The sequence below is a fragment of the Podarcis liolepis genome, assembly GCF_965112155.1.
Source record: "Podarcis liolepis genome assembly, chromosome: 7".
Lineage (NCBI taxonomy): Eukaryota > Metazoa > Chordata > Lepidosauria > Squamata > Lacertidae > Podarcis > Podarcis liolepis.
In genome coordinates, this window is record NC_139561.1 from 30,882,380 (window position 1) to 30,907,029 (window position 24,650).

Below are 24,650 nucleotides of genomic sequence, written 5' to 3' on the forward strand. Positions count from 1 at the left end.
CTCTGATTAGTCGACAGAAGTGCTTGTCAAGCGTTAGGACCCGCCTCTGTCCTCCCTTAAAGGAATAGGAGATTATTTTTATTGGTCAACATCGATCCGCGACCGATAAGAAAAGGTTTAAGGAAATGATTAATTGTCTACTTTGAGGACAATGCTACCTTAGCACCAAATACAGTACTTCCTTATCTAAGCTGACAAATCTGTTTTATTCGTTTTCTTTAAGCCGCATGCGCAAAAGGGTCTTTCCCGCCTCAATAAAAACGGCCGGGCTTGGTCATTCCCAATGCGCATGCTCACTCCTTTGCCGCAAGCTTTCGCCATGTTAGCTGAAGGAGTGGTGCAGCCCTTCAACGCATGCGTGGAAATGTATTTCGGGCATGATCAAAAGCTCCGCCCCCAGCTGGTCATAGAGATAGAAAATATTAGAGTCGTACTGCCAAGTATACTTTCTCGGAGCTTTTAAATGCAATGCGCGGGCTGGGTTATGGAGGCTCCTTATGAGTTACTTCATCCCAAAGTCAGAAAATATTTATTGTAGGTCCCCCATCACCACTACATTTTTTTTTGTTCACACAACAACCCCGTGAGTTAGATCAGCCTGAGAAGTAATGCATTGACTGTCCAGTGTATGAGTATCATTCTTCCCTAGAGGGCAGAGGAGGAGGGGGAGGCTGGTGTAAAGATCAAGTGTCAACATCAGATGGGAGTTGGCCCCTGTGATGACAAGTGCTGGACAAGAGGGGCCACTGGCTTGATCCAGCAGGCTCTCTCTCTTTTTTGTTTCTATGTTGACAACAAACACCCATACCAAAGCACTAGAGAGCATGCTTTGCACTTAAAATGTCTCAAAAAATATCATTGGTGCTGCTTGAGAAACATGTATAAAATTGAGCAGGTTTAAGGGCAGACAGCTAATAACTCAGGTCCCTATTAATTTGATATCGATAGTTGGTTTCTATTTAAATTTGCTGCCACTGGAAATGTTACTTTCCTTACGTAGTATCTGGGGCTTGATTTCTCCCCATTCCTTCCCCTCCAGCAAAAGGTGGGGGCGGGGAATAATCAGGCGGACTTCTGCTAGATTAGTATACAGTATTTGCTTTAGCCTGAGTCCTTGCTCTGAAGCAAGGAGTGTCTCCAAAACAAGCCTTTCGTGTATGTGTGAATGTGTGCGTGTGTTGATCGTTAGACTGTGTACACCCTTGGAAATTCGATTAAAAAATAAATAAATAGCGGGATATAAATGGTTCTAAATAAATAAAATGAGTACATTACCATAACTGATTTGTTTATTATTATTATTATTTCTGTGTTCCCGCAGCACCTTCCTCTACCTAACAGCGCAGGGGCGGAAAGGGTGCGAAGCAGTAGAGAGGCGAAAGGGCAGAGCGCCGCCGCGCTAAAGAGAGCGAGACCGCGCTTGCTGGCGAGCCCAATGGCCGGGTGCCATTGTTTTTCACCGGAACTTCCGTTTGGCGCGTCGACTTCCTCGGATAGCCTTGATCTCTTTTTAGTCTCCGCCCCGCCGCTCGGCTCGCGCCTGCGCAGTAGCGTCCAAGTGGTTGCTAGGAGAGCAGTGGCCCTAGTGATGGAGCCGGAATAAAGTAGGTAGGAAGAATGGAAGAGAGAGAGAAAGAAAGAGACAAAGCGAAGAGGGGTGGGGAGGGAAGGCCGCGCCTCTTGTTCCCCTTAGGGGCCCCTCCCTTTGGGGGAGGGGGAGGAAGGTGTCGGCCCCTCCCTCATCCTTAGGTGGGGGTGGGGGTGGGAGGCGACCATAATAGAGGGTTGGGGGTGAAATGTGCGTGGGCATTTATATATTTATTTCATTGCATTTATTTCCCATATCTTTTCCCTCCAAGGAGCTCAAGGTTTTCCCCCTCCTCATTTAGTCCCCACAACAGCCCTGCGAGGTAGGCTAGGCTGAGAAGCAGTGACTAAGTGCCCAGGGCAACATCCAGGGAGCTTCATGCACAGCCAATAAATGAGTGGGGATTTGAACCCGGGCTTATGGGTCTCCTTCCCCCCCCCTGCTATTCCCACAGCAGCCTTGTGAGGTGGGTTAGGCTGAAAGGCAGCAACTGCCTCCTCCCTCACCAAGGTTACCCTGGGAGCTTCATGGCCAAGTGTGGAGATTTGAATCCTGGTCTCTCCCAGGTCCTAGCCTGACACTCTGGCCACTACGCCACACTGCCTCATGGTTTATGCCTTCCTGGCATGTTTCAACATTATTTGCCTCCCAGAAATGCAAAATGCAGCTCACAGATGAAACAGCGATTAAGAACTTACGATACACATATACTGGGTGAACAAGTCATATAAGAGCCTGTGGCTCCCCAGATGGTGTTGGACTCCCAGCAGTCAACATGACCAAGGTGATGGAACAATATCTGGGGGAGGTCACAGATGTTTATCATCTGTGCTGCATGGCAAGTTATTTTCAATCAATCTGGAAATCCAGAAGCCACATTTTGTACCCCTGAGGAACTTTTTCTTTTAAAACGTATTCAGGTTTTACATTGTTAGCCCATGGAACTGTCTACCCACAAGATCTGGCTTTGAGGGTCAGTTGACTATGCTGTATCCTTTATTAGTTTATCTAAACATTCATAAGAATGTAAGACAAACCTTGCCGAGTCAGCAGTGGCGTAGCGTGGGGGGTGCAGGGGGGCCGGCCGCACCGGGCGCAACATCTGGGGGTTAGGGTTAGGGGGCGCAAAACCACGGGTTAGGGGGCGCAAATTACTTGCCTTGCCCCGGGTGCTGACAACCCACACTACGCCACTGCGAGTCAGAGCAAAGGCTCACCTAACTCAGCATCCCACTGCCCAAATTGGCTAGCCTGATGCTTCCTGATAGCCTGCAAGCTTGTCTTGTGCTTCTGGGATTCTGAGAGGCAACTGGTTGACCAAAGTGCTTGGCCATGTGGACCTTTGGTCTCATCTGGCAGTGGTGCTCTTGCATTCTTAATTTGCAGAATATAATCTCAAACTTCAGTTGTTAAAAATCCATAATTTTGCATGTCTTACCCTAAAAGAATGTTGAATTATTTTTAAGAAAATAAGAAGAGCCTGCTGGATCAGGCCTATGACACATCTAGTCCAGCATCCTGATCTCACAGATAACTGTAAGAAACCTGCAAGCAGGACCAAGCACAAGAGCACTCTCCTGTGGTTTCTAGCAGCTAGGGTTCAGAGGCATGGTGCCTCTGACAGTGACAGAAAAGCATAGCCCTAATGGCTAGTAGCCATTCATAATATTTCGTAGACTTCTCCTCTGTAAGTTTTATCTTATATTTTAAATCCACCCACAAGTCAGTGGCTACCTCTGCCTCCTGTGGAAGCAAGCTCCGTAGTTTGTAACTACGCGATGTGTGAATAACTTTTCTTTGATCTGACCTGAATTTTCCAGCATTCAGCTTCATTGGGTGCTCCTGAGTTCTAGTGCTACTGGAGAAGGAGGGCGGGGGAATCTAACCACTTTCTCCGTGCCATGCAAAAATACATATAATTATAAAGCACCTTTCTTTTTTTCCAGTTAGTTCAAGAGGGCAGGATGCCGCACAAGATTGGGTTTATTGTTGTAAGTTCATCAGGGCATGAGGATGGCTTCAGTGCAAAAGAACTGATGGTCCACGCCCCAACCATCAATGGCTGGAGGTCACCAAGGTACTGTAAGTGACAGAAATTTTAGGAAGCACTTTGCCAGGTTTAGCGTTGTCAGGCTTGTGGGTTGCATGCAGTTTCCCTGGCACCTCTAGATGGGACCTTGCTAGAATCCTGAGGCCCTCGCCTTTGATTTTAAGAGCGTAGTTTCTGTCCATCACAGTTGAACTGCATGGGGGGAAGGGAATGATTACTTAGGAGCCGGGAACATAAGAACTTTGGCTTGGGGTGCTGAAGCGCTTGGGATGTTTCTTTCATTCCAGGCTCTGCCAGTATCCCCAAGAAATCGTCCTTCAGATGGTGGAGCGATGTAGGATTCGAAAACTGCAGTTGCTGGCTCACCAGTACATGATTTCTAGCAAGATTGAATTCTACATCAGCGAGAACCTGCCTGAATATTTTGCACCATACAAATCAGAGAGGTTCCGAAGGCTCGGGTAAGTCTCCCCTCTCTGCAAGATGAGCCAAGGCTCAGTTCCTTGTTTGCTTGGGGCAAGCAAGTTGTTTCTTAAGGTAGAGGAGTTGGTGAGCTTCTACTGGGCAGAAGCAGCAGGGACACTGCGTGGATTCTTGCAGGGTTTTCTAATAAGCCACATCCATTCAGGGGATCAATGTTTCTTACACATCCCAAGTAACCCCGTGGAAGCACACACAATCTCAAGCAAGTTAGTTCCATTTTCTTCACTCTTGGTTTTAGGGTTCTGATCACAGGGCAGGTGTCGGGGGGGGCATCTGGATTCAGGATAATAAGCCTTTCTAGAAGGGCTGTACCATACAGAGCAAGCTTGTTTTCTGCCGCTGTTCATTTCAGGCACACCTTTATTCAGAGAATAAAGTCTTGGACTCGCCGTGTTTTTATTTTGGGGCGCACAATGCACATGTCAGTACCAGGATGTCTGTCCTTGATGTTTTAAATGTGATCACTGTGATCACGTATAATATTGTCCTTTTTTTTCTCCGCCCACCCCTCGCAGTTACGTGTCTCTCTCAAATAATGAGAAAACTGGCTACAAGGCGCGAGAACTGAAATCGGTCTACGTAGATGCTGTTGGCCAATACCTAAAGTTGACATTCCACAAAAACTATGTCAATAGGTACAACCTGTACAGTCAGGTAAAATGAACCAAAAGGCCGAGGGGGTACTTCATGTTTTACTCGTCTTTCTGAAAAATGAATCTCTACCCAAGGAAGGCACAGCTTTTGAAGTAGCTGTGAGGTTTCGATTTCTCTGTTTGGGGGCCAATTGCTGTTTTGTTTGCAGATCCCAGCTTTTCTGCACAGCTCTCATGGCTTGTGCTTGCCCTCATGCAAGGCCTCCACCCAACCTCTTTTCAGCAAGACATGCTTGACCCATTGAGTGTTGTCTGACTAAAAGTGCACTGCCTTGCACACTTACCTGGAAGTAAACCCCACTGAATACAGTGGGGTTTATTTTTGAGTAAACATCCGCAGGATTGCATGGGAAACCCCACCTGCCTGTTGCCCACTCCAAAATCTGTGATGAGGTCTTCAGTGTGGAGGATCACATGAGGTCACAACACCTGAGATGGCAACTTTTGCAGAACTAGTTTTTAAAATACCGGCAGCCAGACTTTCAAAGGACTCAGAACTTCTCTTCAGATTTTAGGAGTTCAGTGTCGTCATTATGAAAAAGCATGATGGTGCTATTTCGCTATTCAAATCCATGGCAATACGGCGAATGCTCAGGTTGCAAACATGATCCATGCGGGAAGCACATTCGCAACCCACAGCATTCGCAACCCGCAGCAGCGCTTCTGCGCACATGCGGGTCACGATTCGGCACTTATGTGTAAAGCACAATTTAGCGCTTCTACGCATGCGCAAGCACCGAAATCCGGAAGTAACCCGTTCCAGTACTTCTGGGTTCGATGTGGTGCGCAACCCGAAATCACACAACCTGAAGCTTCTGTAACCCGAGGTATGACTGTAAATAAAACACACAATAGCACTCAGCCTCCCTTTTGTCTAGATTATCTCTCACCAGCAGGGCGTATGCTTTTATTGTGTACAGTTCTATTGTTGACGGCCTTGGATGTAAGCGTTGCAAAAAGATGAGAAAGGAACTGTAATAACATCAAGTCAATGCACTGGAGAATGCATTGGGGGAGAAAGAAATGACTTTTAGCCGACAGGGAACAAAAACTGAAAACGCTTTAGGAATTCTGATAGTACTAGGAAGAATGAAAGAAGGCATTTCTACGTCTCCAGCACCCTTGCTTCTCAGAATCAAGGGTGCTGGAAATGCAGTGTGCTCGATCCAGAGATTATGAGGTTGCGGCCAGTGATTATTATCCAGCAACATCTGTCAGGCCACAGATTCCCCAGCCCTGTCCTAAAGGAATCTTAGGACCCAGGGGTTGGATGAATAAGTTTTCAAGAGGTTGGGGGTGGAGATGGCACTGTAGCTCAGCGTTGGAGCATCTGCTTTCCATGCAGAAGGTCCCAGTTTCAATTCACCAATATTTTCAGGTAGGGCTATCAAAGACTGTGTAGGTAGAGCTGAGCCATTTAAACCAGATTGCTATCTTCCAGGAGTGGGGCTCTTTGCCCTATTGCAAAACCAGACAAAAATGTGCAAAGTAGGTAAAAATATCAGGAACAGGCCCAATTTGCATTGATTATTTATGTCACAGCACTGAGCTTTCCCTGCTGCAGAATTTCACTTCTTTTAAAAGGCATAGAAGAAAGCCTGCCCATTTTTCCTTTTCCTTTTAGGTTGCTCTTGTAGCAATAAATATCATTGGAGAGCCTGCAGATGCCAGCAATGACACTAATCATGTAAGTATATGAAGTAATGAGCTGAGGGAAACCCTGGACCACCTTTACCTTTGGTTAGGGGGGTGGTTCAGTCATAATGCCAAGCCAGTCCTGGTTTCCGGTCCTGGTTTTCAGAGGGCGGGTGCAAGCTGCAGTCTGCTGGTTCAGACAAAGAGCAAAACCATGGTACACCTCAGATCAGGATTGGTTGCTGGGAATCGCAACCTGATAGGTTCCTCCTCTCGTTATTCATTTAACGAAAGCAAATGAGAGAGAGCCTATGGACAGGGATTCAAGGCAGCTTACAGCTGAAGTAGAAACAGCTAAAAACATAGGAAAAAAGCAATAATTTTAAAAAAGTAAAGATTAATAGAATATATGTATATAGGATCTAATTATATCATACATAGTGTTAGAAGGGTACCACTTGCCATTCCTGGATGTAGGCTTGATTGTGATTTGTGGGATGCCCCCTGACTTTTATCTTTCCGAAGTCTTCTAGAGAGAAGCTGATCGACCATTACCTTGGGAACAACCCAGATGACTCGGCCTTGGATGGAACATACACCGGGTAAGGATGAGGAAGAGCCACAGCTCAGCAGTACAGCAGAAGGTCCCAAGTTCAAGTTGAAAGCTTTTCTATTCTGCCAGGCCTCTTCAGGCAGAAAAGAGTTCATCCTTCCACAATGGTTTATTGATGCTTGTTTTTTTAAAAAAACTTCTTTTTGCTTTTAAGTTGTTCTTAGCTTTTTAAAATGCTTTTATTGTTTGGTTTTAATCTTTTTAATGTTTTAAACCACTTTGATTTTTTTTATGATTTAAAGGTAAAGGGTAAAGGGACCCCTGACCATTAGGTCCAGTCGCCACCGACTCTGGGGTTGCGGCGCTCATCTCGCTTTATTGGCCGAGGGAGCCGGCATTTGTCCGCAGACAGCTTCCGGGTCATGTGGCCAGCATGACTAAGCCGCTTCTGGCGAACCAGAGCAGCACACGGAAACGCCGTTTACCTTCCCGCTGGAGCAGTACCTATTTATCTACTTGCACTTTGTGCTTTCGAACTGCTGGGTTGGCAGGAGCTGGGACCGAGCAACGGGAGCTCACCCCGTCGCAGGGATTCGAACTGCCGACCTTCTGATCGGCAAGTCCTCCATTAACCCACAGCGCCACCTGCGTCCCCTTTTATGATTTAACAGTACATAAATACATTTTAAAATACATAAATAATAACCCATCAACTCCAAGTTGGGCTGGAAGAAACTTATTGCCTGAATCCTGGGAGAGCCTCTGTCAGTCAGTGAAGGACCAGTGGTCTGGCTCGGAAACATACGAAGCTGCCTTACACTGTGTCCTAGCTGTCAGCCAGAATTTCATTTCCCCCATCCCCTTGCAAATAAAAAAATAAAATAAAATCCTGTGTCTTAAACAGCTCCCCTAAGTCCCTGTTATCCCTCTCCTTCCCAGGAAGCCAGATTTGATTTCACCACTGGATGACCTGGCTTTTGACATGTACCAAGATCCTGAGGTGGCGCAGATAATCCGCAAGCTGGATGAGAAAAAGCACGAAGCAGTGCGCCAGGAGCATTACGACCATGCCAAGAAACTCAAGCAAGCTATTGCAGACCTGCAGAAGGTAGGGCCAGAGCACGGTAGGGAAGGGCCACACGCAGCCAACTGATTTGATTATTTGCAGCAGAGGTTTTTGCGGAGTGTCAGCAGTTACTCGTAGTCACACACATTTCCCTGCTCGCTGAGGATTGCGCACCCTGTGCCTGATGAAGAGCACAAGTTGCCCAGCAGAAGTTGTTGCACAACTCCCGTCCTCAACCCTGACCATTGGCGATGCTGACCAGGGCTGATGGCAGTTGGAGCCCAACAACCTCTGGAGGAACCAAAGGTTCCTCACCTCTGCCAAAAATAAATCAGTTGGTTCCACTGGGCTCTTTGCCCTCCTTGTTTAGACGCAGCACCCATAAACTAATAAAAGCAACAGCCAAACAAGAGCCCTTTTCCCCTCAGGCCCTCCACATTCATTTCTTCCTCTTTAAAAAAGCATTTTTCCTTCACCTGTAGAGTTTATGCAGGAGGGATGAAGAGGCAATTATGCCCCAGAACATTCCTGTGCTAGGAGTTTCAGCCTCCTTGGAAGGTGGGCCAAGAAACAGAGTTGCATTAAGTCAGAGTAGACCTGTTGGAATGAATGGATATGACCAACTTAGGTCCATTAGTTTCAAGGGGCCTTCATTCATCCTACTCATAAAAGACCCCTTGAAACTAATGGACCTAAGTTTGTCATATCCATTCATTCCAGCAGGTCTACTCTGACTTAATGCAGGATGCAACCTGGAGTTTGAGAACATTCCTCTGGAAGGATTTTCAAGATGGGGACATTTCCTTCTTTTCTCTCTAAAGATCTGAAATATCAAATCTAGGAAAGAAGGATATTATTTCTGTTTAGGGAGCTGACTCTTTTTTCAAGCATGGAGGGACCAAGAAGATGTATCTGAAGGAAACTACAAAAGAGCCCGCCAGCTCTCTCTTAACACCAGCATGACAGTAAGAGAAGAAGGTTCTGCAACTTCCTTGTCTCTTCTTGGCTTTGGGATAAGCTGTGTCCACTGCAGAGAATTCGCAAGCCCATTGTTCCATTCCAGGCTCCAGCAGTGACCTCTGAGCTCCCCTTCTTCCAGGTTGGCGAGCGGCTGGGCCGCTACGAAGTGGAGAAGCGCTGCGCCGTCGAGCGGGAGGACTATGACCTCGCCAAGCAGAAGAAGCAGCAGATGGAGGAGTACCGCCTCAAAGTGTACCAGCAGCTGGAGCTGCACAATCTCCTCGACCCAGATCTGTTGGTGAGCAACGTCCCTGGCAGGACACAACAGGGACGAGATTGACCTTGCCCAGCTCTTCCTGCCATGCAGTTGAGAAGTATTGAGGGAGGTTTGGGATTAGGGTATAGAGGAGCCATCACTGAAGTCAGCTCCCATTGCAGCAAAGCTTTACTGTATGTTGAGATGCGATATAACAGGGATGGCCCCAGATACTGTTGGACTCCCAGCTCCCATGACCAGTGGCCAGGAATGATGGGGTGAGTTATCATCCCAGGACATCTGGAAGTGTCTCCCACAATTGCTGCATGGCAAAATCTCTCTTGATGCACTTTTCTTCTCTCTCTCATTCTCTCAGATCCGGCGGCCTCCCGACTTGCCTCTGGAACCTGTGGCTTATTCCACCACTTCTCCCCAGCAGAAAAGGCCTCTGCTTTCACCCCGGTGGGACAAAACCGAAGCGGAGAGTCCTGAGCCGCCGCCTCCTGAAAAGCCACCAGAAGCTCCTTCTCCAGAGCCCGCTGCAGCTCAGGCCATCTCTCCTCCCGCTGCCCAGGCCCCCATCTCCACCGAGGCTTTTCCAAAGATCAACGTAAGCCTAGTTTTCCATGTGTCCTGCAGATTAACGCCCTTCAGCACACAGCTGACACTGGATATTTCTGTGGCCTCTTTTTTGCCTTCCTGCTTTGTTCTGAGGGCAGAGAGCAATTGTGCCTGCTTTCAGTTCAGCTGGGCTCATTGGTTGCAGTTTCTGTAAACCATCTAAGGCTGGGGTTCCCTTTGGGCTGCTGAATGCTTCCCAATTGAGGTGCAGCGATGCCTTCAGAGTCAGAAAAATAACACAGGAATTGTAGGAAGTACGTAGCTTGGGTAGAAAAGTTTATCATCCTAGAGAAGGCAAAGGCAGCCATGCTTGGTCCTTTGTTTTCAGAGGATAGGTCTAAGTGACTACTCATGTTGAGGTCTGAGAGAACAGGGTGAGGAGGAAGTTGCAAAACAGGTGTAAGATGTATGAGCTCAAATAACAAAGCAATAGAGAAGTCAGCATAGAGATGAAGGTACAGGGAAAGTCTGGGAAGCTGGAGGTCCCTCACTCTATCTGTCTTAACCCCGTTTCCTGAATTGGACCCAATTTTCCAACATTTTTTTGCAAGGGGGATGTTCCAGCAGATCACCATTTTTGTACTAGTTCTCCCATGGCTAGTGAAGCAAGTGAAGGGCTACAGCTGAGTGACGGAGCATCTGCTCTGCATGCAGAAAGCCCCAGGCTCAGTCCTCAATGGCATCAAGTAGGGCTTGGAATGTCCCCTGCCTGAAAGACTGGAGAGCTGCTGCCAGTCAGTGTATACAGTACGGAGCTAGTACTTTTTAAAAAACAGCGTTGTCTTTCTTTCTCTGTCTCTCTTGCTAGGTTGAATTCTTACCTTACGATGAGAGGCCCCTCCCGACTATTCGTAAGCAGCAGGAGGAAGGCTTTCCCTACTTGGACCCTGAGATGAACGAGGAGGACCCTGGGGACACCCCGAGAAGTGGCGTCGTTGGGGAGCCAGAGCCACTGACCGAGAAAGCGTTGAGGGAGGCCAGCTCAGCCATTGAAGTGTTTGGGGAAGGCCTGGTAAAGACCTCGTAAACGTAGCTTAGTAATGGCAGGGCAAACGCATTACTTTCATGTATAAAGAGTACCCTTGCACATTGCAGGATGGAGCCCTGGATAAGTGGTGCAGATGGTACAAAGAAAATTGAATTGAAAATTGTTCCTATTTGAGCCAAAATCAGCTACCCAGGCCTCTTGGTCTGGCCTCTGGGGCTCTTTCCAGCCCGATACAGGCAACCTGGGGGGTGGCACTGAGAGTCAACCCTGCTCCTAGCTGCATAAACTCATCCTGGGTTTTGCTCCTCAGCATGCCATGCCAGCATGTGATATTTATTTATTTATATGCTGCCTTTCGGCCGAGAAAGACATCCCAAGGGAGCTCACAAGCAATATAAATGCAAATGCAAACCTACCAGTCAAAATATAGTGCAATACCATAAAAATCAAACTAAATCGTAACATTTCAGAAGCGTTAACATGTGTTCATTTTCCTGCCATAAAGGCAGCAGAGTAATTAAAAAAAAAAAACATAAGCGGAGAGCAAGAATAAGAACTTAAACAGCAGCGCCTCCTTTAAAGGGTTCTAGGCAGGGAAGGGGGGAAAGGCAGGTGGAATCACTTACCCCTGGTGGCTCCAGCCGTCTCTCCCCTGCAGCAGTACTGGCCAGGCTCTTCCTGATGAAAGAATGACAAGTGTCGGCTTTTGTGCAGATCTGGGCTGTTCCAGCTCCTGAACATTCCCCTTTTGCCAGGTTGCAGGGGCCTATTCCAAGACATGGTCCTACCGCGAAGACTCGTTGCTCGCCATATACAAAAAGATGACGGAAGTATCCACAAACACGCCAAAGGATGACCTGAAGAACCTTCTTCGGGGCGCCATCTTCCTCATAGTGAGAGCCATAAAAGACATAGTCTCCTCGGTGAGCAATATCGGGCGGGGGGCGGGGGGGGGTCTAACATCCCTGTGAATGCCCTCTTCTATATCTTCTAAATGAGAATGTGGGAGAACAAAGCGGCAGGGTCCAGTGACTCCCAGTTTCACATGGTTGTAAAGATTTCCACACGCAGCAGCCCCATGCAATCGAAATTTCTCTCCCTCTTGACCACAGTTCCTATTTTAACCACCTTCCTTCTGGTAGGTTTTTCAAGCTTCCTTAAAGCTCCTAAAGATGATCATCACGCAGTACATCCCCAAGCATAAACTTGGGAAGCAAGAGACCACTTACTGTGTGGAAAGGACCTTTCCCAACCTTCTCTCCAGGACGGGGGACTCCTCTGCCCGCCTTCGTGTAGCGGCTGCCAACTTCATCCAGGTCAGTCTAGTCAATACACAAAGACTTGCAGTTGCATGCAAGTGTTTGCCTGAACACATGACATTCAAGGTTCATGCATTGATCACTTCAACTGCATTACTGCAATGCGCTCTCTGCGGGGCTTCACTTGCACATGATCTGGAAGCTGCTAGTTAGTGCTGAATTCTGTGGCATGATTGCTGACAGGTATGGAACAACTGTGTGTATCTATGTCACTACAAAATACTCCTCTTCTTTGTGTAGTTCTGAAGTAAAACCTGTAAGGCTCAAACCACTGCTGAATCTTGCAGGGATTGGGAGGGCAGTTCTGTTTTGCTGAGTCGTGCCTTTATGGGCCACACATTAACCGCTGACCCGAGTGTGCCATGTCTTCTCCATCTCCCACCAGGAAATGGCCCTCTGTAACGAAGTGAAGCCTCTTCAGATTATACCTGCTCACCTGGTGCAGCCTGTGAAGCCAAATTCCCCTACACATCTTGCAATGAGCCAGGTGGAATTAGTGGAACGCTTGCTGAAAGACCTGGGGACGGATAACACCGGTTTTACTGTCGATAACGTCATGCGGGTAAGGAGCTGAGCTTCCAGTGGTTTCTGAATCTGTCTAAGACGGCTTCCTACATTCCTACTGAAGCCACTTGCTCAAGGTGCAGCACAAACTCTGCAATTGTGCTTATACATCCATACCCCACTCTCCTTCTTTCTCAGTAAAATCACTTAGAAAAACTTCTTTGGAGGTGGGAGGTGTGTTGTCGATGTTGCAGGCATTAGCCACTAGCACCCTGCACAGCCAGCTTTTTTCTAACACACAGGAAACCTGTAGAACCCATTTTTCCCTGTTTATTTCTCAGGACATCAAATGTAAACTTAAACCACCTCCATAAGACTCAAAAAACGATTGCATGTTTTCTTCACCCTTAGTTTGCAACGGGAGCTCTGGAGCATCGAGTATATGAGGTCCGGGAAACAGCCCTCCGGATCATCCTGGATATGTATCGGCAGCACCGAGCCGTCATCCTGGATTACCTTCCTTCTGATGATGCCAACACACGCAAGAACATTCTGTACAAGACGCTTTTTGATGGGTTTGCTAAAATAGACGGCAAACTCACAGAAGCTGAAATAAGGGTAGGAAATGCAACTTTTTTCAGGTCTTGTGGTTTTCATAGAGGCTGTGCTGACTGAGGCAGGAAAACAATGGCCAGTTGCTGAAAACCACAGGAAGGGAGAGTGCACTTGTGCCAGGATCCTGCTTGCCAGTTTCCTACAGGTTGGCCCCTGTGAGAACAGGGTGTTGGACTAGATGGGCCACTGGCCTGATCCAGCAAGCTGTTACATTCTTCTGTGTGTCAGGCTCAACCCATCAGGAAGGCGAAGTGACCCTTGCTGGATCAGACCAAAATGCCATCTGGTTCAGCATCCACAATGACCAACCAGATGTCTCCAGGTAGCAAGCCATAGAGAAAACAGGCCTCCTGCTCCCACTGTTCATTGGTGATGCCAGGTATCCATAGGTATACTCCCTCGGAGCTAAACAGCCTGTTCTCCATGAATTTGTCAAATCCCTCTTGGAAAACAGCCTTGAAGGCAGCAGCTTTCATCTTGTGGCCGTGTCACCATTGGCTTTTGCCTCAGACATTGTCCCTGTCTTTACTCAATGTTCCTCCTTTTCTTATTTTGATGCTGTGTAAGCTGAGAACTTGCAGAATCCTAGTTCCAGAAGACAATCAGGCCAGTGTTGTTGGTGACTCGGGCCCCAAACCCAGCAACCTTCAACTCTGTGTGTTTTGACAGGCTCAGAGAAAGACGGCTACCGATGAAGCTGAAAAGCAAAAGAAAGACGAGATCAAAGTGTTGCAAGGTCAGCTGGCAGCTCTGAAGGACATGCAGACGGAAGCTCAGGCTGTAAAGGTATCTGATGGCCACCAAGGGTCTTAAAATGCTCTTCGGTTGCTTTATCCTTATGGATAGAAGGAAGTCATAGAACGTTTCTTTCATTCTCTCTCCCTGCCTTTTGAAATAGTGTAAGTCTTCCACCATTGCAGACTGAATGTGTATGCGTACCTCTGTCCCTCCTAGTCAAGCTGCTTTTGTGGTGCCTCATGTACTACCGGAAGCTGGTTGGTGGCATACAGCATATATAAAAACATAACAAAACATCAAACATTTAAAAACTGAATATCCTACCACTTCAAGTGCAAAAATATAACAACCTTTCTCCTCCAGGATTGTTGCATCATTGAGATCTTTGGAAGCCTCGAATGAGTAACATCATGCTTCCTTAAACTGAGCCAGACAAGGCTAGCCCAAAACATTCTTATCCAGTGGTTTCCATTCTTTAACTTTGGGGAAGAACTGAAGCCCAAGTGAATTGCATGCAGAAGGTCGTTCCTCAATATGCCCAAGTAGGGCTGGGAAAGACCCCCGTCTGAAACCCTGGAGAGCCACTGTCAGTTGGTATAGACCTGGGGTAGGGAACCTTTTTGACTCCACAGGCCACCATCCTTATCAGGATCAGCCTTGTGGGCAAAAAAAATGACACTTGGGCAGGCACATCTGCCAATCACCCAACATCCCAAGAAAGTCAAGTGCAAAGTGCTGTGGAAACGAAGGTTTTTCCTCTGTTTTAGCGAAGGGTTCCATGCAAACCCATTCCTGAATCAAACTCTGCCTCACGACAGCAATAGCTCTTTGTGGTCTCAAGCAGAGGGATTTGTTATTTAATATCTTTTGTGGCTAGAAAGGGCAGGGACTGAGCCTGTGGCTTTCTGCATTTAGGAACATGTCTTTTACTAGATATGCCAACTGTCAGACATTGGACTTCTGCTATGGCTTCAGCCACTTCCTTCTCCTTCTATTTAATTCATTGTTATTAACCAGATTTCTTCTTCAATTCCTCGGTTGCTGAACAAAGAAAAGGATTTCGACTGGAGAAAGGGGACTAAGCTCTGATGCTCCAGATGTTTCTGGAGTCCAGCTCCCATCATGCCTGGCCATGCTGGCTGAGATTGATGGGAGGCGGAGTCCCAACAACATCAAGGTTCCCTCCTGCATAAGCACCTACCTGGGAGCAAGTTTCCCTGAACTTTAGGCTGGCTTCTGTATAAACAAGTGTAAGAATGTACTGTGATTCCGTTTACATTTTTGTTTTTAATTTATTCTACTTTTCTTCTTCAGGAGAAAGAGAATGATTTTCAGAAGTCCAAGGCTCAAGGTAGGCACATTTTTTTAAACCCAATATCCTCTCATAGTACATGCCTTTTATAAATTGTATTTGTAAAACTGCATATTCAGTTCATCTTGAGTCTTGGATTGCCGTGGGTCAGAAGAAGTCAGAAAGCTGTAAACAGATATTAGTCGGGCTACACATTATTTACATGTTAAGAATATTTTAAGTGATGGAACAGAATTCCAAGTTACTGTAGTCTGTGTGGTGTATTCTAAGGAAGTGGGTGGCAGCATCCAAATTCCTCACTCAGGTAACTCAGGAGCAGGTGAAATTCCTGCCTTCCATACAAGCAACTTTTATTTTATTCTTACTTTATCCTTTTGCACAGGTACTGCCTTGTTTGCCCTCTGTAGGTGGGAGAAGGGCATTGTTGCGACACTGGAGGCTCATTTCACTTTCTCCTTTTCCAACATGGCATATTCTCTCATTTGCCAGCAAGTGCCCTTCTGCCTTCAACAATAGTGGGCAAGGCTGATGAATGTGTTGTATTCTTCCCAGCAATAAAATACATTGCACTCTGCAGTGCTTAGAAGATGTGACACCCCCACCCCCACCAGGTACACTGCTGTCAGGGATGCCCTAAGCTAGCCTTTCGCAACCTTGGGTTTCCAGATGTTGTTGGACTCCCATCGGCCTCATCCAGCATGGCCCAGTTTGTCAAGGATGATGGGAATTGTAGTCCAACAACATCTGGGAACCCTGGGTTGGAAAAGGCTGTCCTAATGCATCCTCCGCTAACCCCTCCCCACAAAGTGCCCTTTTTCACCAGGAAATATATTTCAACACTGGTTCATTTCATTTCATTTCTTTTTTTCTTTCCCTCCACCTTCCCTTTATTTCCTTCTTTTTAAGCCGAGTTCTTGAAAAAAGCCCCACAGCCTCCAAAAGCAGACACTCCAGATGATCACACTTCAGTTGCAAATTACCTCGACAAGTAAGTAAGAAAAATATCAGTGAGCAGTTAGTTCCAGAACAGATAAATCGGGCTGAATAAGTCAGAACTGCCCGTCTTTTGGCTGGATTTTTTTTAAAGTTCTTTGCCCTGCTTCCCTCCTCTGCTGCAGCCTAATGGAACGGCCGCTGCCAAGTGATGAGACTGAAGGAGAAGCCTGGCTTCTCAGCAGAACTAGTGGTGGCCCTGCATCCCTCTTTATATTCTGCACCCCAGATTCAAATCCTGTGTTCATTGTACATTAGGCAAAAGTCGTTTGCATTTGTATAAGCCGACTGCCAATGCATTAGCTTGTCCAGTTTGCATTCTTTGCCATAAATACCCTGCAGGTGCCTCCTTAACACAGTGGTAGGAAGAGAGATTTGACCACAGAGTGGGATATGCAGGACATAGATGTGCCCCGAGTCCCTCATTCTAAAGCAAACCAGGGTGCAGGAGGCCCTGCAATCCCTCTGCCTTGACCTCTCCCCTCGTTGCTCTTCCCCAACTCCAGCCTCTGCATCTTCTGTGGGGAGAGAGACGAATCCTTCACGGAGGAAGGCCTGGATCTCCACTACTGGAAACATTGCCCAATGCTGACAAGGTGCGAGTTCTGCAAACAGGTGAGCCCCCGCCACGAACAGGCGTTGTGCATTTTTGAGGGGACCTTGGGTGTGTGCCACAGCAGGGACTGTGTTGGTGAGCCCTGTAGTAGCAGCCCAGAGATCTGAGAAAGGTTGGAGAGAGAGATGGCTCCCCTTTGGTGCAGCATGTTGTGGTCCTGTCTATCTTTGCTGCTCTAGATGTGGCAGTCATTTTGTGTCATGCCATGCCCCTGTCCTGCAGTTGTTTTGGGACTGGGGCCTGCAGCACATTCTCAAAACTCCAAAATGTGCTTACTGGCCCAGAAAGGTGAACAACCTCTGATCCTGTATCTGAGTTCATCCCATAGAATGTGGGTCCACTCCAGCCCATGCACTCTCTCTCTCTCTCTCTCTTCTGTACAACAGCAGAAGAGGTGGCATCCAGACCAGAGATTTGATTGGGTGGCAGGGTGTGAAAGGGCTGAGCTCCTGCCGATCCACACTTGCACCCTTAATCCCAGGTGCTGACAATTAGGGCTTTGGCATGAGAAACATTTGGCTCTTTAGGGAATTATAGGGACAGAACTACCCAAACTGTTTAGAAACTTATTTATGTATGCTACTACAATGGCAAGAATGTTACTTGCCCCAAAATGGTAGATGTCCCAGCAAAAGAAGAATGGATACAAAAAACTTATGGAATATGCAGAAATGGCGAAACTTACTGGAAAAATAAGAAATCAAGATAACAAACTTCTTATAAAAGAATGGAAATGGTTTATTGAATCTTTACAGATAAATTGTAAACAGATAAGAACATTGGCAAGATTATTGTAATAACCTGCAATTTAATAAGAGTATATTTTAAAAGTAGATGAATAAATGAACAAATTAAGTTAATTTGGATACTGTATGCAGAAGATATTAAAAATAAATGTAGGGAACCACAGAAAGAGAGGGAAGGAAGCCAAGTTTTGAAATGTTAAAATGACTGTGAAATTATTGAAATGTATAAATCTGAAAATTATAAGTAAAATTTTAAAGAGAGAGAGAGAGAGAGAAACATTTGGCTCTTGCCTCAGACTGTGGACGGTCCCCTTCCAGGTGGTTGAGATTGCCAGCCTGACGGAGCACCTGCTGACGGAGTGCGACAAAAAGGACAACTTTGACAAGTGTCCGCGCTGCTGCGAAGCCCTGCCGAAGGACGAGCTGCCTCGGCATGTCAAGGGAAAGGCCTGCAACCGTAAGGATGAGCGGGGCTCTGGGTGGGCTGGCAGGGAGCAGGCACAGCGGCCTCCACCAACCAGGCCCCCTCCAGACATTTTGGACTCCCATCAGCCGAAGCCAGCATGAGATTGGGACATGCGGTCTGCAATGACATCTCTCTGCTTTCTCCTCTTTCCAGCTGCCAAGCCTGAAAAAGTGGCCAATCACTGTCCGTTGTGCCATGAGAATTTCACGCCAGGAGAGGAGGTGAGAGCCATGGCCCTTAACTTGGCCAGTCACTGCTTAAAGAGAGGGAAAGGAAGGGTTGACCTTACAAGAAGGGTTATCCTCCAATCTTGGTTGAACAGATGAAGTCCGGCTCACCCAGCTAGAATTGCATAGCACCTTGCCTGTCTTGTTGTATTAGCAGCTTGGCACAGCCGCAAGGCAGTGTGAAACAAGCATAGTGGGCAGCTCCACAGAAGTGCTCTCGATGCAGCTATAGCATCTCTCTGGGATGAATTCATCTTCCTATATGGCTCCAGCTGCTTGATTTGTGTCTGTTTGATCCTGCCCTTTCCCCATAGGTGGTTCTCTCCCGGCCCCCCTTTATCTTCCCAACCACCCTGCAAGGTGGGCCAGAGGTAGATGTCACGGAGCAGCATAGCAGAAAGCAGGGACCCCAACTCTTTCACACAGTGCACAGTTAGACGGTGGTGTTGGCTGCCAGAAGATGCAGAGATGGACCCTAACTTTCCTGGCTATAAAGCGGGGTAGACTCATAGAGAAGGCTAAGGCAGTCAATGACCCCTAGTCATTATGACCGTGCCCTTTGACCAGTATTAGACACAATGCAGTCCCAATTACCTGGGTGTGGAGAGGCTATTGCATTTACTCCCTGTCTATCCGTTTCCCAGAGACATCTGATTGGTGCTAGGCTGGATGCCCCTTTGGTTTCATCCAGCAAGGCTCTTTTTTCCAGGTTCTTCACCTTACGTGCTGCATCTCTTCCCTACCCCCAGCCTGCTTGATTTCATTATCTGTGTGAAAGATCTGATCCCTTTTTTACCTTCTCCCCTCCTTCCTTTCCCCATAGGCCTGGAAGGTGCACCTCATGGGCAAAGACGCCTGCCGCATGAACCTGAGACGGGCCCAGTCCTTGAACAAGAGCATGCCAATGCAGCCAGTTGCCGGTACAGCCTCCATTGTTGGTTTCACACAGATGATGCTTAGGCAGCAGGGTGGTGTCTGTTTGCCTCTCCAGAGCATGAGGCAGCTTTCTTCCAGCATCCGGACACCTACAGGTGTCCCTTTTGTAAAAAAAAACCCGCGGGAAGCTGAGACTCTAAGGATGTGTGTATGGTTTGTGTGGGAGACACATCTCCACACTCACCTGGGGAACCTGGGGTTGTACACTCAGCCCCGCAGGCGTGAACGAGGCATATCCTGCAACGGCGCCTGCTTTCTTCTCTGTCTAAACTCAAACACTCTTCTCCCCCACCCCAAATTTTCAGGCAGGCCTGTCGGAGCACCTCTCAATCGATCCGGGCCGACGGGCATGAAGCTTCGCTCCCCATCGGTTGGCAGCAAGATCCCCACCCCACGAGGAGGCATGAATAAAAGCACTGGCAGAACGTATGCAAAGCGATGACGCGGATCTCTTCTTTCCTTTTGGCTCCGCAACCGGCTGCACTTTACGTATCTCGCTCTAAGATTCTGCTTGCAGATAGCGGCGGTACCTTGCCTCACACTCCTCTCCTTCCCCAAGTGGCACAGTTATAAGCCAATCGCATCTCTCTATGATTGTTTGGCTCCGATAGGTTGGTCCTCTCTTCCCTGGGGATTGTCCACACAGGTGGAGAAGTTGCACATCAAAAACTCCATCTGGTGGGTGCTCACTCCTTGACTGTGATCTCTTGCAGCACAAAAGCAGGGGAAAGAGGAAGCCTTGTCTAAGCCTTCTTACACCCTCTAGTTTCTGGGTCACTTTCTCCTTGCACTACAGGCCCAGACACAAGAAGGTGGGTTCTTATGTTACATGGGTTGTCTGAATTTGGTGGGATTTGCCATGCCAGTCTTTCTCCTAGTTCTCCTAGCCCTACCTAGTTCTCATAAGAATTTCTCTAGGCAGTGACTTACAGTCTAGGCTCAGCCTGAAGCATTTGCTCATGAGGTGTGTTCTACACATTAGGATCTGTTGCGTCCCCTGCTGCTCTTGCAGATTCCCCACTGGATTCTGTGGGGTTTCTGCAGGAGATGTTCCGCCCATAAGTCTGATGTGTCTGTCTCCCACTCTGCTGCTCTTATTGTCCCCCCCAAAAAAACCCTACCACCTGAGGAACTCTAGGAAGGCCATGCCTGTTCCTTGTTCATAATCAGATACAAAAGAAACGCACAGATTTAAGCCCCACAAACTAGGCAGCCGGGCTGCCAACCATAGGCCTTTCTGCCCTCTTCCTGTCTGGTTGAAAGGTACATTCCTCACCCTATTTTCTAGAAAGTTTTGCTGATCCACCATCACCTCCAAATGCACATGTGAGAGAACTGCAGGGGCCAATAAATATTGGCCTAAGAACCAGTTCGTGCCATTTGGGTGGTCTGGGGGGTACAGCTTTTGGCTGCCTGTTCCATTTCATCTTTCAAGTGGGGGGTAGGAGTGGGAATTGCATGCTTAAATGCTTGCATACTTTGTTAAAAAAAGAAACCTCTCCAGTGTCAGAGGAAAGGGCTCTCACCTGGCCTTCTCCTTGACATACTAGAGTTTCTGCATACATCATGGATGGACAGATGATGGCCCTCCAACGGTTGTATCCAACCTAGTTCTACTCAGAGTAGACCCACTGAAAGCAGTGAGTTATGCCAATAAACATCAACAGGACGCACTTTGGGTACAACCCCAGAGGTTGTGGGACTCCAGCTCCCATCAGCCCCAGCCCACAACATTTGGAGGTCCACAGGTTCCCCATCCCTTGAATCCTTGGGATGTTTTCATTTTCAAAGCATTTAATTCCCCTACCTGCAGTCTAAAATACTGAGGTCCAACCAGAGCTGCCCCATTTGACCTATTTGATCATGTTCTGCTTGAAAAGATGGGGCAGACCAGAATCTCTAGAGCTCAAGAGGCAGTTCTAGTAACCCAGCACATGTGTGGGCACAGCACATTATGTTAAGAAGCAATAGGGAAGAGGGGAGAACCCAGAATCTTCGCTATGTGCAAAGCACTCTGGAAATGAGAACTGACAGGTGGTTGCAGTTCTTGCAGATCTAAATAATATATCAGCCTTGTGTTCCCAAACGGGGATTTTCCAACCTCTCTAGGAGGTTGCCCTCCCTCAGAGAGCATAGCATAACACTTTGGATGATAAAAGGATGCATCCATTAATGGGAAGGGAGTTCCCATGTAATGGAAAAGTTTGAAAACCACTGGATCAAGTTAATGAAAATCCTTAACAACCTCAGGAATGTTAATCAAGTCATGAAAGGGTTTAGTTGCCATCCCATCCTTCACTTTAACGGATCATCTGAAAGGACAGCATTATCAAACTTGTTCTGCATCTTCTTATAAGATGTGTAATGGCTGATGCGGGATCTGCAGGCTTTTGAATTGTGCAAACTCTTCAACAAGCACAAAGAAAGGGTAGATACTACTGTGACCACTTATGAACGTTAACCTTTTATTTTTTATGGCCTCGCAACTGTGTAGACTAGAGGGATTTTGGAGGAAAAAGAAGGAGTCTAGAGATCACCAGTTTAGGTGGCTTTTTAAAAAATAGATAAGTTCATGGAGGATTGAATGAGATAGTCAGATGGAAGCTCTGTGCAGAGCCTGCCAGCCATTAGGCAGAATGAGGCCGCTGCCTTAGGCAGCAGAAGCCCCCAAAGCAGTGTCCTACCACCTCTGCCAGCAGCAGAAAAGCACTGCCCATTTCAGGCAAGATCACATCTATTTGGGGCAATATCTCACCCTGAATCAGTGTGATCTTGCCTGAAATCAGTGCCAATGGCAGTGCTGTTTCTCTGCCAGTGACAGATGCAGTAGGAGACATACTGGTGGCACAGCGAGCAGTGGCAGGGGCAGGTATAGTGGCGGCAACAGCAGGGTCAGGCAGCATTTCCCATTTTGCCTCAAGCGGTGAAACAGGATGCACTGCCCCTGGCTCAGTGTATATGCAGATGTAACATACCTCTTTATTAAAAAATAATTTTAAAAGAGCTAGAGACTGGGCTGTGGGGAAAGCGACCCTGCTGCCCTTCTAGCCCTGCTTATGGGCTCCTAGAAAGCATCTGGTGGGTGCTAAGCTAGATGGACCCCTTGGGCTGATTCAGCAGGGCTTTTCTTAGGGGGCTTTCATTCCTTTCCTTCTGCAAAAGACTCACTTTAGCCTTCCTTTTCTAGTCCTCGCAGGTAGGGCAGCAAACCTAGCACAGCAGAGGAAAGGCTTTTGATTGGGGTGGCACACTGTTCCAATTTTAGATGGTTGTGCTGTGCTACGAGGAGCATAAGTGGGCATTAAGCACTTGCACGCTTTCTGGCACAAATCAAACATGCCTATGGGCGCGCACACACAGCATTCCCTTTATCTACTCACAAGCACATCAAGTAAGAGTAAGGCACAGGTTGGTGTATTTATCACTCCACACCCACCCACTGAGTGAGTTGCGTAGAAAAGCTCTTTCCTGCCCACTTAAGTGGGGTCTGGGGGCCACTGTAACAGCTGCGGAACGTGCCCTGCACGTTCCACCTCCTTATCCGAGCCCCTCTCAACCCTGTTCCATCCCCCCAGAAGCTACCATAAGTCAGGCCTCGTACTGGAACCTCTTGAAGCCCTCAGCCCTGACCCATCCCAGGCCACAGATACGATGCTGTGGGTCATGATGCACATGAGCTGCTGCTGAAAGGGGCAGATGGAAACACAGAAGGGGAGGGGAGGTGGATGTTTCCCCAAACAAAGGCCTGGATTGTCCTTTGGCTTGTTTAGGGCAGAACAAGAAGTTACATTGGCAAACGCAAGTTCCCAACCCTTTTGTCTGCTGAAGAACAGGAATCCTGGGGCAGGAGAGAAGCAGCCGGGGAGCCCACTTGCGCATGCACCTAGAACACCTGTTCACTGCTTTGACCCAAACCAGACCTGTTTTTCATATAACAGGTAAAAAAAGCCAGTGGAGGGGTGGGGTTGGGAGAACAGCCAGTGGGATACAGATTAAATACCCCTGTTTTTTTACCCCAGAGTGTCATCCCTTTTCCTGCATTAACATGCCTTCCTGTACACCTTCCTGTGTAATCACAGGATCTTGGTGACCTTGGCTAGAAATAACCGAGTTACCTCTAAGGAGGGAAACGAGTTTGCAGGAGAAAACTTCCAACACAGGATATCTTTAGGTGCACAAGATGTGCGCTTGCCCTTCAGATTCCCCAATCTGGGGCAAAGGTTTGTTACAACTCCCCACCAAGCCAGTCTCCAGTCAGAGGCTAATCTAAGGGAGCTGGCGCCAACACGTCTTCAGTTGGGGTTTTCAAGACTTAAGTTGGATAGCTTGCCATGTTGCAACTTAGCCATGCTGTATGGTTTTGTAGGAAGTGAGCAAATTGCTGGATAGCAGGCCTGATTCCAGAGTTTTGCACTCCTTTTGTTACATCAACTTGCACACAGGTTTGTACTGCTCTGATAATAAAGGTCTATATTTCAACAAGGAGTGGCAGTGATTCTTTTTCTCTTTTTGAAATATATCTTTATTTCTGTGTTTATTGTGTTCTATATGTAGTCCACCGTTCCAGAAATTTGGTACTGGTTACGCTCTGCCCTGTCCTTGCCACTATAGCCCAATTCTATAATAAAAATATTAAAAATTGGACTGTTTAAATAAAAGGCACACAAGTGTGGGAAAATGATTGCAGGATTCTCGACACACAAGCTCAGGTTTGGGTGAATCTCCAGAAGAAAGGAATTCCACAGAGAAGAGCAGCTAAGGATTCTGCTTAGCCTCATGGGTCTGATTTGTGCATAGAAGTTAAGCTTTGGAGAGCATTTTCAGCTGATGTTGAACTCTGTAGCATAGTGCAGATCAGGTAGTGCAGAGGTGGTCTGTGGACCTTTGATGATATCAGGTGGTCCACAACAAACTTGCAAACATTTGAGAACATTGGTGTTTGGCTCAGCACTTGATTTATTTTACTGGACAACAAAGATCAAGTCTGTGTTGATCAGGGCCAAAATTTCAAGCTAATAAGGACTACTGACATGGCACTGATTTTTGACAATGATGCCAGCACTTAAGGAAAAAACATTTGTTTTTAAGCCAGATGAAAAATCTGTGGCTTTTTAAATAGTATCACTTGTATATTACATAGTTTTTATTGGTCACATTCTGTCAGCTGCATTTGTGTTTTTCATTGGATGCAATCTAGCCAACTCTTCCTGTTTCATTATTATATTGGCCACAGATAGCTATGTGCTGGTAAGGGTTTCACAGGATGGAGTTAACTGAAAGGTAATATCTGCTCCCATATAGTACATTATAGAACTGAGTTTCTCA

The 24,650-nt window shown here is 47.2% G+C and overlaps 1 protein-coding gene across 3 annotated transcripts; it reads left to right on the forward strand.

Moving 5' to 3' along the window:
* Nucleotides 1-32: 32 nt before the first annotated feature.
* On the forward strand, nt 33-23,810 carry CEP104 (centrosomal protein 104). 3 transcript variants are annotated; one of them, XM_083512953.1, is made up of 23 exons: nt 33-115; nt 1,322-1,608; nt 3,535-3,665; nt 3,926-4,099; nt 4,637-4,775; nt 6,399-6,461; nt 6,935-7,011; nt 7,902-8,070; nt 9,128-9,286; nt 9,621-9,854; nt 10,674-10,877; nt 11,609-11,776; nt 11,996-12,169; nt 12,558-12,734; nt 13,088-13,294; nt 13,961-14,077; nt 15,344-15,380; nt 16,248-16,329; nt 16,841-16,949; nt 18,015-18,153; nt 18,316-18,383; nt 19,213-19,309; nt 19,631-23,810. In XM_083512953.1, exons 3-23 carry the CDS (start codon nt 3,553-3,555, stop codon nt 19,765-19,767), a joined length of 2,844 nt encoding a protein of 947 aa, XP_083369079.1. In that variant the 5' UTR covers nt 33-115; nt 1,322-1,608; nt 3,535-3,552; the 3' UTR covers nt 19,768-23,810. The 3 variants fall into 3 exon arrangements, 2 of the variants coding, with proteins under 2 accessions (XP_083369079.1, XP_083369080.1); XR_014528393.1 differs by lacking the exon at nt 33-115 and having other exon boundaries at nt 1,453-1,608; nt 19,631-22,036; nt 22,112-23,810; XM_083512954.1 differs by lacking the exon at nt 33-115 and having other exon boundaries at nt 1,402-1,604.
* The last annotated feature ends 840 nt before the right edge of the window (nt 23,811-24,650 follow it).

Coding starts and splice junctions, on each gene's coding strand:
- CEP104 (XM_083512953.1), top strand. CDS start 3,553: ATGCCGCACAAGATTGGGTTTATTGTTGTAAGTTCATCAGGGCATGAG. Junction 4,100..4,636: donor GAGAGGTTCCGAAGGCTCGG/GTAAGTCTCCCC, acceptor CACCCCTCGCAG/TTACGTGTCTCTCTCAAATA. Junction 13,295..13,960: donor TCACAGAAGCTGAAATAAGG/GTAGGAAATGCA, acceptor GTGTTTTGACAG/GCTCAGAGAAAGACGGCTAC.